The 19,836-nt window shown below is 41.6% G+C and overlaps 1 protein-coding gene across 4 annotated transcripts in view; it reads right to left on the minus strand.

Annotated features, from left to right (window-relative positions):
- Positions 1-1,306: 1,306 nt before the first annotated feature.
- PANK1 (pantothenate kinase 1) overlaps positions 1,307-19,836 on the minus strand; it is a 52,969-nt gene continuing 34,439 nt past the window's right edge. For 3 of the 4 annotated variants that reach the window (XM_029932196.1, XM_029932195.1, XM_029932197.1), the window contains exons 3-7: positions 15,773-16,026; positions 11,171-11,347; positions 10,554-10,677; positions 6,197-6,322; positions 1,307-2,827 (exon numbers count right to left, since the gene is read on the minus strand). In XM_029932196.1, coding sequence (XP_029788056.1) covers positions 2,768-2,827; positions 6,197-6,322; positions 10,554-10,677; positions 11,171-11,347; positions 15,773-16,026 — 741 coding nt within the window. In that variant the 3' untranslated portion in view covers positions 1,307-2,767. Of the gene's footprint in view, positions 2,828-6,196; positions 6,323-10,553; positions 10,678-11,170; positions 11,348-11,657; positions 13,277-15,772; positions 16,027-19,836 lie in introns of those variants that run through there. The other variant, XM_029932198.1, reaches the window with a different exon arrangement.

Consider the following 19,836-nt stretch of genomic DNA (forward strand, 5'->3'; position numbering starts at 1 on the left):
ACTCTCGGCCCCAGATGTTTGTCAAAATTCAAAATTGTTCACTGCTTAACCCCCGAGTAGAGTCTGGGGCAGTACCCTGTAACCAAACATACCAGTAGCTTTGCAACAAAACATGAGGAGTCCTACAGAGGGTGATGAATAATGCTGAAGTCAGCTTTTTTCTGTCAAGTGTGTTATCAAGGTACATTTTAAGAGTCTGGAATTTTGGAATTGTGGACACAGGGCTGTGGACATGTCCGAGCACAGAAGATCTGTATCTCTGTGCTAAAATGGGCTCACCACATTCTAGAAGACTAGATACCACTGACATCACGTGTTAGTTTAAGACATCTGTTTGTCCTTTTACCAGTATGGCTAACATTTCCTATGTGCCAGTCTTTGTGCTATGCTCTTTATATATGGAGGTAAAAACTGTTTGTCCCATTTTATGAATGAGGAAACCAGAGTTTAGAGAGAGGGTTAGTGGCTTACCCACATAGCTCGTTAATGGCCAAGCTAAATCCACACTGAAGCTGTCTGACAATCAAAAGCCATGCTCTGGAACACCTGACCATCCTGAATTCATATAGTTCAAGATAAAAATGCCTTAGTCCTGTCAAATTTTTTTGATGTTGAGCCAAAGGAAAGTTTCTATGATTCAGGTGAATATAAAAATCCTCAAGCTATAAGTTTCTCATTATATATATTTAAAAAAAAAGGCTGGCTAGATGTAGCCAACATTTACTGATATTTGTATAATGGAATAATTGATTTCCTCAGCTAAACCAATATTTTACACATTTGCAATGAAAGATCAAGTGATTCCAGATAATCAAAAAATTATATAATTACACTAACTTGCCCTGCTTTCTTCTGCAGAACCATCATCCAAGGTCTGCTATTCCCTGACAGAGGAGAGTAGGACTGATTGAGGAGAATAATTTTTAAAAAGGCACTAATGTAGCTAATGTGTACATTCTTACATTTATCTTTTTCAAGAACACCTTAGTTGATTGAATTTTTTAAAGCCAGGTGGAAGTTGATAAGGTGTATTTGTGATGACCAAATGTTGAAACTTTTTCTGAGACTACCAAACATAGTAATCATATATTGGCCATGAGTCTGTTGTATAAGAACAATAAAGCTATTTAAAAAAAAAAAATCCCTGCCTACAGCTACAGCTTCAATTAAAGACACCCTTATGTGAAAGCCTCAAATTATGAAATGGAGAGCAGCAAAAATACAACACATACTCATTTTATGGTACAAAAGCAGATAATATGAACATGAAGATTAAGAAATGAAAATAACATATACACTAAACACATCACAACAGAAACAGGCTTTATTTCAACCAGACAAGTGAATACTTCAGTTAACATCGAATTCTTCGAGACTTGAAGATATGGCAATTAAAGATGGCGCTCAGGAGGCAGAGAAGGAAAGATGTGGCAATGGTAGTTGCCTATAAAGATCCCTTCCACCAATATGCTCAGTTCAAAAGATTAATCAGTCCTAAGTCATTAGACCCCATGCGTTTTCAGTTTTTGTACAAGACTCTCATTTAAAAGTTACCCATCGGTTCCAATGACAACTTTCAAAAAAGAAAAAATTCGTATAGAGAGATCAGTATCATGATTTTTTTAATATTAGAAACTGAGATTGAAATGCAGTTTTCAGTTTGAAATATTTCAAATCAAAAAAATTATTATTTAAGATGCCTTGTTACAAAGCTCCTATGCACATACGTGTACACAACAAACAGGTGTTATTACTTGATATGTCAGCCTATGACTTCTCCCCCATCTCCCGATGCGAACAGCTAAGCTACTGGGAGACTTTACCTGGGAAGTTCCAATGTCCTGCATAAGGATTTGCTGCCACTCACATGCTGGGCATGAATGAGGACATTTCATCAGAGAACATTCCAATTTAATATAACCTGACATAAAATAAATCCAACAAAACTTAGTATATTCATAAGGGTGAAGACAAATTGCAGATTGTTTTCCACTTCCGCCTGACTCATAAAATTCATGAACGATTTCAGAGTTTTTTTTATCAAGGGCACTTTTGAGAGCTTTCAATCTCGTGCTTCATTTTTATTGAGCTGGTCAGCCCCTTCGCTGGTACAAACAGTTACATTAAAGAAAGGTATTGGAGAGAAGAGGGAGTCATCTGATGACAAAAAGCAGAGGGAAGGACTCTCTTTCTCCGTGAGACATTCAAACAAAAAGAAACAAGACCAAAAAAAAAAAAAAAAAAAAAGGTAAAGAAACAAACAAACAAAATCGTGTTCACAGTAAAGCATGCCAGATTTGTAGTTTCATTTGAAACCAACAGCAAATCATGAAACATCATGATGAATATAAGTAAAGGTAAGATCTCCTAGAGTAATTACTAAATGAAGTTAAAATTACCATACTGATCAGTAAACCCCAGAAGAACAAGTAACAGCACTTACATTTCAGGTCCTTATCAAACATCATACGAGGTTAATTTTTTAAAGGTTAATGCATAAAATTCGTAGGTTTGGCCTCTCTGCACAAATGTGTGTGTGTGTTTTTAAAAATACAGTATCCAGAAAAAACTCTTGTACCCCCATTTTGAATCATAAGCTCAAAACCCAAGAGTAAAAGATCGGCTAGAGGATTTTAAATTATTTACAAACCCAGCAGGTTCATCTGCCGTAATGGCTTGGCCTCCATCCCATAGCGGCATCTACCTTCTCCAGCGGCAGGTCTCAGGTCTCTGTTCTCACAGAAGCCTGTTCCATCCACTGTCATCGCTACTGGTCCTCAGTCATCTTGAACAGTTCCAGCAGGGCCCCAACAGCTCCGAAATAACCCTACAAAAGCAATGGGGAAACTTGTGCACGGTTATCAGCCGAATACTTCCCGTTTTTCACAGCTCTAAAAATGCTGCCCCCTAATGTTGTAGGTAAGAAAGACTTCCAACTTGAACTCTGCCATGTACAGAATAATAATAATAATAATAATAGGTAGATATACTTGTTTTTCTTTTCTTTAGTGTTTATTTTTGAGAGAAAGAGAGAGAGCGACAGAGTGTGAGTGGGGGAGGGACAGAGAAAGAAGGGGAGACACAGAATCCGAAGAAGGCTCCAGGTTCTGAGCTGTTAGCACAGAGCTAACTCAGGGCTCACACTCACAAGACTCGAGATCATGACCTGAACTGAAGTCAGATGCTTAACCAACTGAGCCACCCAGGTGCCCCATATACCTGTATTTCTATATTAAATAAATTAGCTGATGTCAATAAAGTGCTTAGGAAAATGTCTGGCACTTAGTGTGTACTAGATGAGTGCTAGAATTGTTAGTGTTACAATTGTTGCGTTGTAATCCTTGATGTGGCAAAATTTACTATTATTACCCCCATTTCTCTGATGAGAAATGGCAGGTAATAAAGTAAACTTTCCTTTTAGGGACACATGCTTGTGCCAGGGATCAACCCAAGTCTGTCTGACTTCAAGGTTGTGTCTCACAGGAGAGAACCCTAAGCTTCCCTCATTGATCCTGGCAAGACACCTAAATCAGGCTAACGCAAAGATGGAGAGGTAGGGTTATTGTCTAAGGTCTCCTAGTCAGTTAAGACTCTTAACTGCTTGGGTGGAATGAATGAGATGGAGTGAGTGAGGACCCCTGAGGCAGGGCAGGAAAGTCGCCCCAGCAGCACCTCCCAAAAGTTCCCTTTCAGCAGTGTCCTCCAGGAAGACCTGCCTAAACCAGAGTGAATTTAAGAACACAGAGAATTTTCCGAGAGATATTTACAAGGGACTATAAAAACACCTCACTTTCATTGGCCATAAAGACGGAGTTACGACACGTGCATAACAAAGTGAAGCCACAGTCCACAGAGGCGTAGGATTGTACAGACTAACACAGGCACCGTGTTTGCACCTACAGAAGCCACATTCCCCAAAATGTTGGGTCTCATTCCCTATTTTACCTTCAGCTAACTACCCATGTGACCTTGTAGATGGCTTTTAATCCCTGATGGCTTCCAGGGTTTGTTTTCTGCCTTGGTTGAAGAGAATCTGAACTTAGGGTTGCCAGATAAAATACAGATAAATGCCAGATAAAATAACCGTGTCCTGTTTTTAATCACTAAATATGGCAACTCTAGCTGAACTAGAATAGTGGTTTTCTTTTTTTCATTTTAATTGCTCTTTTAAAGCTGAGGTGCTTTTTTCTTTTTTAAACAAAACCTTAGGTGTAAATGACAAATAAGCAATTAATAAAGGAGCTGTTCTGGTTGGGAGGAGGGGAGAGTGAAAATTCTGGGCCTCTCTTTCCCCCAGTCCCAAAGTTCTATCATTCCATGTTATAAGTCGATTGAAAAGAAAGAACAGGCTTTCTTTAGTATTAAGTTCTATTACGAAGCCTTAACTCTTTCGTATTTAAATTCCTATTGTTTTAGCTGCTTTAAGCAAACAAAATATGGGCCTCGAAAACGCTAAGTAATTTATAAATGCACTCGTGACTTTTCAGATAAATAATTCAGTTTGAGGATGAGAAAAATGTGACAGTACTTATTCATTACAAGTTTGCGATATTTATTGATTCAATACATCCCAGGGACTACGTGCCCCCTGTGATAAATAAACTGTTGCTCTCTATAATACTGATTTCTTTTGATTTTTTTAAGTTTATTAATTTATTTTGAGAGAGAGAGAGCATAAACAGGGGACGGGTAGAGAGGAGAGACGCAATCCCAAGCAGGCTCTGTGCCATGTGCCATCAGTGCAGAGCCTGATGGGGTCTCAGACGCATAAACGGTGAGATCATGACCTGTGCAGAAATCAAGATGAAGAGTCAGATGCTTGACTGACTATGCCACTCAGGCGCCCATCTACAGTACTGAGTTTAAAGAAGGTGGCGGAGGAGGTGAGGAAAAGAGAGGGTGTTCCCTCACTCACTTACTGTTAGAAACCTTTGATTTATAGAATTGTAGAAACTCCATATAAGGGACTCTCTGAATTAACTGATCTCTACTTCCTGTGCAGACATGCTGGGGACACCAGCCTCTCTGGGCCACCAGGCTACTCAGCAGCCTTGGTACTTCAGCTCCTGTCAGGAGAGTTGTCTGCTTGCCAAGAGTCAGCTGTGTTTATCTTCAGATTTGTTTATGGTAGTTTTATTGTTAATGTCATAATCTAATTTAATTATGTAACATCTACACCAATAAAAAGAGTACAAAATAAATGGACACTTCCTTGAAAATCCAGTTAAATTCTCAAAAAAATTTTTTGATGTTTATTTTTAAGAGTGACAGACAGAGTGTGAGCGAGGGAGGGGCAGAGAGAGAGTGAAACACAGAATCCAAAGCAGGCTCCAAGCTCCCAGCTGTCAGCACAGAGCCCAATGTGAGGCTAGAACTCACGAGATCATGACCTGAGCCAAAATCAGTTGGTTAAGCTAACTGAGCCACCCAGGTGCACCCAGTTAAATTCTTGAAAAAGATTGAAACAAGCAGTCACAAACCATTACTCTCTATATAGGCAGATACCACACATGAAAAGTTGAGGGGGAAAATCTAGGATTATACAATCAAATTGCTTCATAAATATCCTTAATTTCTTGATCCATTTTAAAGATACAAATCAGAAATCAAAGAAGGTATATAATACTTGTGGATTATGAAAAAAAGAATAACGGCAGGGGCGCCTGGGTGACTCAGGTGGCTAAGCCTCCGACTTCGGCTCACATCATGATCTCATGGTTCATGGGTTCGAGCCCCGCCTTAGGCCCTGTGCTGACAGTGCAGAGCCTGCTTAAGAATCTTTCTCTCTTTTTCTCAAAACAAATAAATAAACTTAAAAAAAAAAAAAGGATAACAGGAGGGTTACAATCAGCAGAACCCACGCTCAAAAACAGGCCCTGGTCCTACACTGAAAAATTGGTGAGTGAATGAACATTTACACATTTTATGTTAAAATGGTTAAAGTAGAGAGATTTTTTTAATGATTACCCATTTCAGCTGATTTTTAAAATTATTATTAACCAATTATAAGTCCTGATTGTTGGAGAAGAAAGCTTCCATTTTATATATAGTTCTTCTTTATCCTTTGTCTAAGTGCAAAGTTAAATGGCAACTCTTTCTATTTGACCAATTTTAAAACGGAGGGACTTGCTCAAAAGTTAGACAATGCCCAATACACTCGACACAGGATAACTAAGTCCATGTAGACTTGACGTACCTCATGTTCCAAAAATAGAGCTTTTAGCTGTCCTTTGGACCAAAAATCCATTGCATAGGCTAGCAGTTTCATGGAGATCATATTGATTCTGAGAAAATTCCCAACAAACACAACTCTGTCAATATTCTGGGGAAAAAAATGAAAGGAAAATAATGAAATGATAGTATAAAACAGCATGTAGCAAAGACCCAGTGTTCCATACTTCATGCACTCCCAGGACCTTCAACAGTGAATTTTTTTTTTTAAGTGAAATTATTTCAGCATTTCCAAGATGAAGTTGAACAAACTTCATAGTCATTCCCCAAGAACGAGAGGGTAAGATTCTGGTTGGGCAAGGCAGAGACTTCTTTTGGGCTTCTTGGCAGGTATTATGCTAGATTGACTTAGGTCTGATATGAAATTCAGCTACCAACACATACATATAAAATTGTAACAGGAGTTCCAGGTCAGCTAAATGGGCTTGTGCCTTCCTCCAATCCCTCAAACTTCTGGCTCTAAAATATTATTATAACCAACTCATAAATAAAACAACCATGGAATGGGTTATTCATCTAACAAGTTTGCCCCGTTTGCTCTATACCAAACACTGGGAATACAAAAACAAACAACTCCCAGTCTCTACCCTTAGGATATATGGTAGCCTATCCTGTTTGGTCAGCAAGTGGTTTAAAATATGGAAAAGAAAAATATGCTTATAGTTTTGTTGACATGGATATGGATTTGCATACTGCACACACATAACTCTGAGCTCAGCCTGTCTACCATGCAGAAGCTGGTTGCCACCCACTCATGCACAGAGCCATTTTCTATGGTCACTTATCCAAATGGAAGAGAGTCTTTTTTTTTTAAATTTTTTTTTAATGTTTTATTTTATTTTTTGATACAGGGAGAGACAGAGCATGAGAGGGGGAGGGGCAGAGAGAGAAGGAGGCACAGAACCGGAAGCAGGCTCCAGGCTCTGAGCTAGCTGTCAGCACAGAGCCCGACACGGGGCTCGAACCCACGAACGTGAGATCTGACCTGAGCCGAGGTTGGAGGCTTAGCCGACTGAGCCACCCAGGTGCCCCGGAAGAGAGTCTTGGAAGCTGATGTTATTTTCTGTTCAGTCTATCAGGAAGAACCAGGGTCTAGGAACATGGCCTCTTAACTGTCTCCAGTTTTGACAGTGTGAGTTGATGAGTCCATTCATTACTGTGAAAATTTTCCATGGGTTGAGGAGTGGGAGGTGGTCTTAATAAGTTTCCAGAAGTAAGAAAGGTAGCTACAAACTGCCCAGACTGAGATGCGACAAGAAACATCAAAGTAAGAAACTCAGATTAAAGAAGAATATAATAAAATTTAGGACTTCTGCCTTTTCCCCGAAAACAAGGAAGTCCAAATGGGACTTGCTGAAAGCCCTAGTCCTGCATCCCTCTGGTAATGAGCCAGAAGGGACAGACTGACAATAAGAGCTGATGGACAGTCCTCATTTCCAATAAATTCCAAGTGGGTCAAAGATAGGACTATGGAAAAAAAAAAAAGAAAGAAAGAAAAGAGAGAGAGAAAAGACTAGAGGAAACCTCAAGAAATTATTTTTTAAAAATAATGTTGAAGGGGCACGTGGGTGGCTCAGTTGTTCAAGCATCTGACTCTTGACTTCTGCTCAGGTCATATCTCACGGTTCATGAGATCGAGCCCCGAGTTGGGCTCTGCTCTGACAGCACAGAGTCTGTTTGGGACTCTCCCTCTCTCTCTGTCCTTCCTCCACTCGCATGCATGCTTTTTCTCTTTCTCTCCCTCTCTCCCTCAAAATAAATAAGTAAATGTTTATAAAAAATAAAAAGTAACTTTGCAGTAGGAGAGATATATCACTCACATGTATTCTCCTGTAAAAAAAAAACAAGAGGCAATGTTTCCAGAAGTGCATATTGAAGTATATGAGGTAGACTGATATAATGTCTGGCATTTGCTTCTAAATATTTTAGCAAAACAGTGAGGAGGAACAAAGGAGCAGAGGGAAGAGGAAGAAGAATACAGATAAGGTGTGTGTGGCAAAGTCTTGGCTGGTTAATAGGTATAAGGAAGTTCTTTGTATCATTCTGCTCCTTTATGAAGGCTTACCAATTTTCATAATAAAAAGTTGATAAACAATCAAAGCAAGCATACAATAGTGTATAGAGGGTGAATTGTATGAGGTGAGATTATATCTCAATAAAAGTGTAGTAAATGTTAAAAAAAAAGAATGTTGTATAGAGTTTGCTGCCTTTGGAAGGAAATGTTTCTCCTTTATTGCATACAATATAGAATAATGCCCCCAAAAGTAAAGAACAGTCTACCTCTAGTGAGGGTAACATTTCCAGAAGGGTGGAAATGCTTGCTCACTTCCTTATATACCCTTTGGTGTCTTTAGAACTCTATGTTGTATGTGTGTGTGTTTTAATGTTTATTTTTAAGAGAGAGAGATAGAGAGTGTGGGCATATGAGAGGGGTAGGGACAGAGAGAGAAGGGGACAGAGGATCCAAAGCGGGCTCTAAGCTGTCAGCAGAAAGCCCAATGGGGGACTCACGGACCATGGGATCATGACCTGAGCCCAAGTCCAACGCTTAACCACCTGAGCCACCCAGGTACCCCATTGTGTTTCTATTTTCTATTCAAAAATATGAATAAAAAGTTTGATGTTAAAAAAAAAAAGTTTGATGTTGCTGGAGAAGTATTTTCCAGGATTCCAATAATCACAGCAAAGATATTTTAGAGTCAGTAAATGTGGTGCCCCTCTGTGAAGTAGCTGAGTTCAAGGGCTCTCCACTCAGTGACTCCAGCATCCTAAGCAATGACTGAGGAGCTCACACTATGGCTCTCGCAGGAGACCCTGCTGCCACTTTGTGGTGTGTCCCCAGGGAGCCTGCACTGGCAGGCCACCGACCAATAAAGCCCTTGCCCAAGGTGACCAGTGGGTGATTCCTCTCATGGGCCATACTTTAAAAAACCTACCATTTTTGCTATACTCCAACAATAAATGGCATTGAAGTTGAGATCAAAAGTGAAAAATAAAATCAGTTGCCCTCCCCCTAAAGTGGTTATGATTTCTGTAAAAAGGCCTGCTGGCTCACTCAGCGTGCATGGAAAGCAGGGGAGAGGGCATCTATGACTCTGTAGGGCAGAGGACATTACCATCTCACTGACCTTTGGGAGGATCTGAGGACAGCCCACTACACACATATTAGTCAGCCCTTGTTTGGCTACTTGGAAAAACTGCCTTTGAAGGTTAAGGTCAAAAAATAAATCCTCTGTTACAATGAGTCCCATGACTGAAATGGACTTTGAAAGGCACATGGCTGGAATACATTCTTTCCATTTCAGCCTTGCATTTAAACTCCGTCTCAAAGAGGGACTTAAAAAGTGGTGACCCTGAGCCACAAGACCAGTGACATATTCTATGCAATGTGGTAAACTCAGAGCTCAAAGGCAGGGCTGGCCCCTCTCATCATAAAGATGGCCTCTTCCTGTGTTTACAACCTGGCTCTTCATCTAGGAGGGGACGGGGGCAGTTTCTGCAGTACCAGTAATGTTCTGTTTCTTGATCTGAGTCGTTTGTGTGTGTGAAAATTCAAGCTGTACACTTAGTATTTGACTGTCTTCTGTATGTATTTCTATTAAAATTATATTTTTTAAAACTCTTATTACTGATGCGACTGTGATTCTTGAATATAACTTCTATTGCCTGTCGCATGTTGCATGTCTCTAACCACTTTCTTGTCTTCCTAACACAACTTAGTGACAGCCATTCTCCTTTACAAAGGTCTCATATTTCAGAAGAGGGTTTTATTTTCCTGAAGGAATTTTGCAAGGTTTCAATCATGTTGCCAAAACTTTGTCACCAGCTCTGCCCCTTCTTTTGCCTGGGGCTCTGGCTGGCCTCCCCGGAAGCAAGCTCTCCATGCTTTGATAGCCCTGTACAATGCTGCTTGAACTCCATGCCACAAGGCAACACTGTAAAGAAGCTGAAAGCAGAGAGAATATCGACTATTGCATGGGGGAACATTTTACCTGCAATTATTTGCAAGGATGTGCCAAGTCTTATCCTCACATTTCAGTAAGTACATGGTAATAATGATGGGTAGAGAGGCTATGGCATGCATTGTAACTTTACCTGGTTTCCACGATTCAGTGGCTAACCACTTATTATCCAGTGCCTCTTAAAAATAAGATACATACTCCTCTCCATTTCCCAAAACACACCCCTCATGTTCTACAAGATGTGATTAGGACAAAGGGCAGGCTTCCCATGGATCTATAATTTTGTAAGGGTCAACAGTTTTGCACTGCTGGGATGACGTATATGAAGGACACAAGGCTTTCTCTGGGTTAAGGCCATACCTCATTCAACGCACACATCCGAGCGATGGAGCCAATGTTGTTGGTGATGGTGACCAGTGTGGCTCGGGCAAGGTCCTCCTTGCTGATGGAATCTCGCTTTTCCTTACTCATCATGTTGCCAAAGCTATGTTGGAAATATTAGTGAGAGTGTTCAAAATCATCCTCAGGCAGGTCCCCCGCTTTCACCAAAGTACTGTGGAAAGCTTTATGAGTAACTGTCCAAATTTAAATGACCTGATTTGGCTACCATGGATTACAAGCAGACAGGCTTACGATATGAATGGTTGGCTGCCCCCTTTTTTAAATAAGGGCAAAGTAGCATGGCTATTAATGGGGAAAAAAATTTTTAATGCTCTTTAATAGTGACAAGAATGGAATAGGGGAAACTGTTGCAGTTTTCCAGAACCTTCTTTCAAAGCTGCCCTATTTTAAGCACAAGCATCAAGGGCTCAACATCTCAGAGCTTCGTAAAGGGTGGGAGATCAAGTCTGAGCTCCGATAACCATAGATACTTGCACCAGGCTGGTGGGCTGACATCTTAAAAACAACTAAGTGAATGGCCAGGTGGAGAGGCTGCCCTGTTGACACACTATGGCTCCTTGCTACTTCGTCTCTACCTTGATGCTACAGCGGATCCTTGAAGGCCAAATCGTTCATAGTCTCCTCCGTAAATGTCCTTCACCAGCTTATCAACATTGGTGCTGTCGCCTTTAGCTGCCATTTCCAGAGCTTCTTCAAAGGTCTCACAACCAGTCAGCAAGCAACATAGGCCTAGGAATGTTCCACCTCCAAGACTGAAGGAACAATAAGGTTTATTTTTAAATTTTATTTTAAGATATGCCCATCCGAGTCCCCAACTACATCAAGGTCACTAATATGGGTTAATAAAACAGGAGAAGAAAAACAAAGGGGCACTTGAATTTTGTGGAGGGTGCAAAATAGCCTTAGGGTAGATTGGATTATTAAAAAAAGGGGCAGAGGCTAAAAAGAAACACCAAGGAAACTTGCCCCTGAATTGAAGAATAAAACTAGAGACTCTCACTGATTTCCGTTGTGAGACCTTCAGCTAGCCACTAACCTAAGCATCTCATTGAGTCTTCTCACCTGTAAAATGGGGCCAAATCAGGATCTCTCTTATTTGAGTGGTCTGAAAGCAGCAAATAACAAGAGAAATGACTGCTTGGGGGGGAAAGTGTAGCTGCATACAAATACTCAGAAAAAGAAACCTGTGTACACAAAGTTCACAAGTGCAGAGCCAGACTGACCTAGGGCTGTGAGGAACAGCCAGGCCAGAAGCCGTATCTTTTACCTTGACCTCGATTCTCTAGCAGACATAATCTCATTGAACCTTTTTGGAACTTCTTCTAAAAGGACACCACTGATTGCTCACATACTGGATTTTTTCTGGTAGACTCTGGAAAAGGTTATTAATATTTTACTTACTATCCAGTAGTCAAAAATTGTAACAAAGATCATAAAACAGTTTCAATGCTCAACTATGTTTTAAAAGCTTTCAGTCGCTTTGGGGGAAAATTCTTCTAAAATAGTCTCTTTAGACAAAACTAGAAACTAATTCTCCTTGTGGAAAAGTATGTAGCTGGGCACCACCAGGGGCAGCAAGCCGCACTGAAGGTGCAGTATCGGGAGGAAATAAAGAGATCTACGAACATCACCACCTTGACCAGTCACAGGAGACATTTTGGATTTCTTCTCAGAAAGCTTATTTACATTTAACATGGTGTGGCGTGCACGTCGTCATTTTCAATCTGCCCTCCAAAGCTAGTATATTTTCATGGGAACAATTTTTGGTTTGCGTGCCATCTGGATTTGTCTCTGTATGTGTTTAAGTCATTTCTCGGCTTCTAGCTGCTTTCATCCACGCTAATGACCTTTCTTTGGACATCGGGTACTCCTGTTCATCAAGGTGGTCGGCAGCCTACTCTCAATCTAGGCAACCGAGGACACTGGCAGACTTAGAAAGAAGGCAATTTGTCAGCTGATGTGTTGGCATGAGTGGGAGCGGACGCGTGCTGTGCGGCTGGAAGATGAGCCGCGGCTCCGGACAAAGCATGGGGGCTGCGCGGGGGAAGCCAGCATGCATCTGCGTCGCCGCCACACTGCAGATGGAGGAAAGGACGCACAGTCGCACACGAGCACTTTATTAATACCCTCAGCCTGCTAACCAGGACTTAACCAAGGTGGTTCTCTCACTCGTGATCAGGTACATCTGTTTGTTTGCACAGAACATGGTAAGACCCTCAGCAAACTGGAGACAAGAACATATTGCTAGGAGCAGCTGTTGAATAGCATCATTTTTGTTTTTTTTAACCCAACAACCTTGTAGCAAGGGATTTTCAGGAAAAGGAGGAGAAACCTTCAATTACCGACTGCTTGTGCCCTTAAAATAGATTCCAGAACAATGAGATGAGCTGCACTATTACTTTCACCCAAGTTCCAAAATTCCTTACAGTCTCCTTTTAATAATCTGCATATTCCAACAATGTCAGCTGTAAAGTCCTCTTTTTTCTTTGACTTCTACAATAAAATTGGAGTATGTCAACAGGGGGGGAAAAAGCATCGTTACCTAATCTAGGATGAGATAAAATTACACATAACATGAAATAACCCATTTAAAGTCATATGTTTAAGGGATGCCTGAGTGGCTCAGTCGGTCAAGCCTCCAACTTGTGGCTCAGGTCATGATCTCGCGGTTTTGAGTTCAAGCTCCATGTCTGGCTCTGTGCTGACAGCTCAGAGCCTGTAGCCTGCTTCGGATTCTGTGTCTCCCTCTCTCCCTGTTACCTCTCCTGCTCATGCCCTGTCTCTCTCTCTCTCTCTCTCTCTCTCTCTCAAAAATAAATAAAAATAAAAAATTAATAAAATAAAACCGTGTGATTAAAAGAAATTGATCTCCTGTGATGATGTGGCTTCCTAAAAATAAAAATACCTGAGAAAATAGAGTATAACATAATAACAAAAAACCTGATGTTACAGTCATCAGTTCACAATAGTAGCAAACCTAAACCTGAAGCCATTTGCTTAGATCAGTGATACCCAAAGTGTGTTTTGCACTCTGACGTTCGCTACTGAACATAATAATTTATATCAGTGATTTTGTAACTTAAAAGCCTTTGGCAAAACTACTCTGGTTGGACAAGGAGGAACTGCAGCCCACAGAACAGATGCTTCCTTCCCCTCCCTTCCCTAAGGCAGCCCCCAAAAGGGCTCTCTATTAACCGTTAGTCTGCTGAAGGTTTTCAACTACTGGTTGAAAAGCACTTAGGGGTCACTTGGACATCCAGACAGGATTTGTTGATGGTTGCAGCACACCAGTCACAAACAGGCATTTACCAATAATGGGAATTTATGAGCATGACTGCACATGTAACAGAAGCCAAACTCCACAATTAGCTCATTAGCAGCTCTTCAAGAAGATGGTCCAGATTCCTGGAACTTCCAAGTTTGAGACAAGAAAGAGAACTGTGATTATCATTCGTGAATTTGCTAAGTGTTAATCAGTGAAATTATAAATATCTCTAATTGAGGAAAAGTGTTCATTTGGCTGCATGTTACCTTGGGACTAGCTCTGACCAATTCAATGGCTCCTTCTGGGAGGAAGTCTACGCTTCTTCAAAAGTGTGCGTGTATTCGGAATCACTCTCTAAGGTAAAACCAGCGTGGTTGAAATATCCCTTTGTCATGACACTCCTGAGGGTCCTAAGGCAGTTATGGGACAGCTGTGATTCTTCTGTGAGTGACGAAGCTTAGTTCTGTGTGCTTACTGAGAAAATGTATGCCTAGCGGGAGTAACATTCTATATTCTGAACACAAGCAGGAGTCAGTCGGAGTGTGTGTGTGCGTGCGTGTGTGTGTGTGTGTGTGTGTGCACGCACATGCCAGGGTTCCTCAACAGCAGTACTATTGACTTTTTGGGGTTAGTCCTTTTTTGTTGTCGGGGTAGGGGGGGGCTTCCCTGTGCTTTGTAGGATATTTAGTGGTGCCCTTGGCCTCTAGCCACTAGGTGCCAGTCGTACCCCACATCTGATTGTGACAACCAAGGGAAAAAAAAAAAGGTCTCCAGACATTGCACAAATCTCCCGGGAGAAAGCGTCCTCCCTTCCCCAGTGATGAATCACTGATGCTGACCCACCACAGGGCACAGAAATTCACCAGAAAAAACAGTGCTCTTTTCCTAACGGGGAAGTAATGGTGCAGGATTTCAGTGCTGGAAATGCCCGCAGAAACGACCTAAGAAACAACCCCCTTCCTGGCACAAACAAGGACACTGAGGCCCAGAAGAGGTACATGATATCTTCATCTATTAAAAAGGATGGGGTTGGGGGAGGGGAAAACAAAAAACAAAAAAAATATGATGGGTTTGATATCATATCCAAAAGCACATTCCTCCTGGCACTGGTTCCTTGAGTTATTCCTCCAAAAACAGTTCTGTGGTCCAACAAGTGGGAGAAACACTTCATACCAAATCCTTCACTTAGAACTAAGAAAAACTTACTAAATTTTGTTTACACTAGCATTTCTCCAAGATTTCTGACCCTGGATTCTTTTTCCCCTGTTGAATTGCTACGAACAGGAAGCTGGGGACATCTGCCCTTGGTCGTGAGTGCGCGCTGAAAGCAAGGCGCCTCGGCCAAGGGCAGCCGTGGCACTGTCTTCCTGTCAGTTGCACTTGCAGATCCCCTGTGCCGTGTGCCAACCATGCCAGCTTTCAGCTGGAACATTTAACTGTGAGCAAAAAAATTTTTTTTGTAAACCCTGTTTGGTTTACTGGTTGCAATGATATTTTATTTCAAGCCATGCATCCTGTGCTAGGCACCCAGGAAATTCCAAGAGAAGGTCCCTTCTGAAGCCCTCTCTGACCAACCAAGCATCCTTTCTTCTGGATTCTAACCTCTTACTGTCCCGTCTTTCATTCGGCACTTAACACGGACTGCCTGTTGCTTTGGTGTGTGCTAATCCTTCTCCCCTCAACCTGACCAGTTTCCAGCAGGGCAAGGACTGTGTTTTATTCTACTTTATATGAAGCATCCTCTTACTATCTTAACATATCATGCATTAAATCCTTGCTGGTTGGCTGAGGAGCATAAGGTCTTTCTTTTAGAAATGTACTCAATACAAGGGAATCTTTTTTACAAACTGGTCTTCAAGGGAGAGGCCTGGGTTCAGTACAGAAAGGTTCTTCTGGTAGAAACCACATTTACCTGGTCCCTGTAACTCTTTTATAGTTGTCCTTCGAGTACACTGCTAGGATGCTGACACCCGAGCCCATGTTCACCAGCAACATAGGGTACGGGTTAGCAAGGCAGTACGGCTTTTTTTGACACAATTCAGGGTTTGTGGGATTTTCAAAATAGTAACATTCCGGCTTCCCATTGAAGCCAATAGAGTCGACGTAAAGCAGGCCCTGAATTAGACAGTCCAGTTCATCCAGCTTATGGAGCTGCAGGTCAGCAATCTGAAAGAGAACAAAACCTCGTGAGAGAGGCTGTGACCATTTTGGGGGAAGCCCCCGAGGCTTTTAGCTGGACTGAAAATGTGTAATTAACAGTAATGGCATGGCAATATTTTTGAGGTACCGAGTTGTAAAATCTGGTTGTAATTAGTCATTCTGCTAGAGAAGCACGTTTGCCGGACATCGTGCCTGCCCAGAGTGGGAAGTGAGGCACAGGAAGTTGCCTGCTTGCTGGGAAAGCATCCAGAAGCATGTTGTCATGGGTTGAACTGGTGGACCCGAAAGGTATGTCCATGACCTAATTTTTAGAGGCTGTGAACGCTACTTGATTTTGAAAAAGGGGCCTTTGCAGATGTCATTAAGTTAAGGATCCTGAGATGAAGAGGACATCCTGGATTATCTGAGTAGACTCTAAATCCACTCAAAGGTTTCCTTACGAGATACGCAGGAGAGAGCTGATGGCAGGAGGAGAGGCAGAGATTGGAGTACTGTGCCACCGGCCAACGAACGCCAACAGCCACCAGAAGCTGGAAGACGCAAGGAACGGAATCTGCCCAACAGCCTCTAAAGGAAGTGTGGTCCTGCCACCACTTTGATTTGGGTCATCTGGTCTCCAGAAATAGGACTGAGTCCACTTCTGATGTTTAAAGCCACTACCTTTGGGGTAATTTGTTACAGCAGTCAGAGGGAACGAAGAGAGGGCATCACTAAGACAGGGCTCCCCTCCAGGGTGAAGAATGAGAATGTTCTGAAAGCAGAGAGAACCCCAAAATTCTTTGATGTGAGGTCCTCAGGGAGGCACGCTGAGCCTGGGAGCTGGAGACAATCACCTTGGAGCCCTCAAAACCCAACTCTCCTTTCCCAGGCCTGGGCTTTGGGGTTTAGATAGACTTGGCTTTGAATTCTAACACTTAACTGAGGGGCGTGGGGCAAGTTATTTAACTTGGCAAGCCTCAGTTGCCTCTCTGTAAAATGGCAATGATATCCACTGCACAGTGTTGCTGTAGAGATTTCATGGTAATAACAGTATACATACAAAGGGCTAAAAAGCTGTTGGCTCTTTTATTAATAGTGGAGGTGGTCCTAAAGTGCCTTTCCATTCTCCCAGGTATAGGGGGGAAAATAAGTAAATGGGGATAAATTGGCTATGGGGCAGGCTTAGAGGAGAATGGCTACTTTGCAGCCTCAAAAGTTTAATTCATGGCTCCCAAGTAAAATTAAATAAATAAATAAATGAAATAATTTTAAAAACAAATAAAAATAAATTAAAAAAAAGAAAAGAAAATCTAATGATCACCAACATGACACTAAACCAATGAAAGAAGATAACTTGTCTGGTCTAACTTAAATTTAAAAAAAAAAAATCTTTGGGAGCTCCTGGATGGCTCAGTGGGTTGAGTGTCTGACTTCGGCTCAGGTCATGGATTCACAGTTGGTGAGTCAGAGCCCTGCATCGGGCTCTGTGCTGACAGCTTGGAGTCTGAGTCTGGAGTCTGCTTCGAGTCTGTGTACCCCCCCCCGCCCCCACTTGCACTGTGTGTGTGTGTGTGTGTGTGTGTGTGTGTGTCTCTCTCTCTCTCAAAAAAAAAAAAAAAGATAAAAAATACCTTTAAGAAAATAATAGCTAGTATTTATTGTGTATTTATTGTGTATTACAGGCTAAGATCATTTAATTCTCAGAAAACCCTAGAAGTAGGTATTTTATCCTTTATAGTTAAGGCTCCCAGAGCTTAAATAACCTTCCTTCAGTGGTACAGCTAGCAAACAGCTCCCAGGGGCTCCCTGTTCTTTTGTCAAAAAGGCAACGTCTTCATTATAAAAGTTAGCAGCTGGAAGAAAACTTTTGACTTCATATCACTCATATGAATTTTCCCAATCAACAAAATCCACTAAATCTATATCTATAGAGCAGAACTAGTTTGAAAAGGTTACCAGCAGGCGGTACAAGTTTTCTTGGTACAAAGAAACAATCATTCTGGGAATTTTTTTCTTTTAATTTAAAGATCCAATTGGCTTTATTCAATGATTCATGAATTGAGGAGCGTACCATCTAGCAAGAGGAGCATACCATCTAGCAAGTAGAATGGAGGTCCCTGGAAACATCTTAAATGACACTTGCTGAGAAGGTAAATCCATCTCCTACATGGTTCCAAATATTTCCTTTTTTAGCAAGTGAAAATTTGGGGTCTGATGCAAGTAATTATACATGTTTTAAGGGGGTAATACTTTAGGTGTAAAACTACCTGGAGATCTGAATAGACTGTATGACAGATACGAAGCCCCATGCTCTTCCGCCTAGAGCATTAATCACATTCTGGCTTGTTTTCTGGTTCACCAGGTGCCCCTGAGCACAGTGCTCAAAGGCCTGTCCCATTGTAATTGCTTAATAAACATTTCTCAAATGGGACCGGGAAAGTTAGCACTTGTTGGATCAAACCAAACTGAAAAGTAGCAATTTCATCACCCACTCTTGGGACCATAAGTTAACCTGCTTAAAAATTAATCAGAGATCCATCAACCATGTTGACAGCCATGTCCAGAGCCAACATCACAAACACAGAGACACAGAGTGTCCGGCTGGACATCCTGAACCTATACTGTGGGAAAAGAAAAACCTCTCAAGGCAAATAAGCTAAGCACATACAACTTTGATCCGAAAGGAAACATTGTTATCTCATCTTTCCGATCAAAGTCATTTTCAGGGCACCTGGGTGGCTCAGTTGGTTAAGTATCTGACTCTTGATTTTGGCTCAGGTCATGATCTCGCGGTTTGTGGGCTTGAGCCCCATGTCACGCTCCTTGCTGACAGTGCTGAGCCTGGTTGGGATTCCCTCTCTCCCTCTCTCTCTCTGCCCCTCTCCCCCTCCCTCCCTCCCTCTCCCTCTCCCTCTCTCTGTCTGTCTCTCTCAAAATGAATAAATAAGCATTAAAAACATTTCAAATCAAGTTCTAGCAGCAAATAAACATATCTGTTATACATTTTGTTGAGGGGTGGATATTTCCGAAGCCTGGGTCATGCATCCCAAACCGGGAACAGAAACTAGTCACTTTCAGAGACCTATAGAGACCTCCCCCCAAAGTCTTCACCATCCAGAAAAAAGTCCAGGCTGTCAGCTCTAAGCAATGAGACAAATCTTTACTTGGATATTCAAAGAGGGCAACTGAAATTTGGAACAAGATGGGAATTAGTCCTCAAACTTTGCAGTTTGTAAATACAACTATATTAACTTTGTGGAAAGCCCCAAACAGCGCATTCAGATCCTAGCTCTGGAAAAACACTCATTCTCCAAAAAAATGCTTTTAGTTTTCTTATATTGGGGATAACAAATGCAAATGCCTACAGAAGACAGTAAGAAAATATAAAAGGATGAAGCCCTTGAGTAGATGTAACAGAACGATGGGATTGTTGCACACAGGACAATGCACATATTTACAATTCACCTGCAGCCCACTGCTGCCATGTGGTAAAGGGGGCTTAGCTGTCAGCTAATTAATTTTTTAAAACACTGCAGGCCAACCAAACATTTCTGTGGGCTGATTCCTACTTCTATTCTCTAATTTTAAATATATTCTAGTGCTCATCTCTATAATGGGTCTTAAATGATGACAAACCTGAAACATCAGATCCAGCAAACATGCAGATGAAGCTATAACTAACGTGAACATAACCTTGTAACCAAGGTGTGTTGGTAAATGGTTAACAAGCAGCTCTCTGGGAGCAAAAGCCCTGCTTTAGAGCATTTACCAATTTCTGTGGCATAATCACCCCAATAATGGCTAATTTCAAGCTACCAACACGATGTCACGAAACAT

Source organism: Suricata suricatta, chromosome 2 (assembly GCF_006229205.1).
Source record: "Suricata suricatta isolate VVHF042 chromosome 2, meerkat_22Aug2017_6uvM2_HiC, whole genome shotgun sequence".
In the NCBI taxonomy this organism is placed as follows: Eukaryota; Metazoa; Chordata; class Mammalia; order Carnivora; family Herpestidae; genus Suricata; species Suricata suricatta.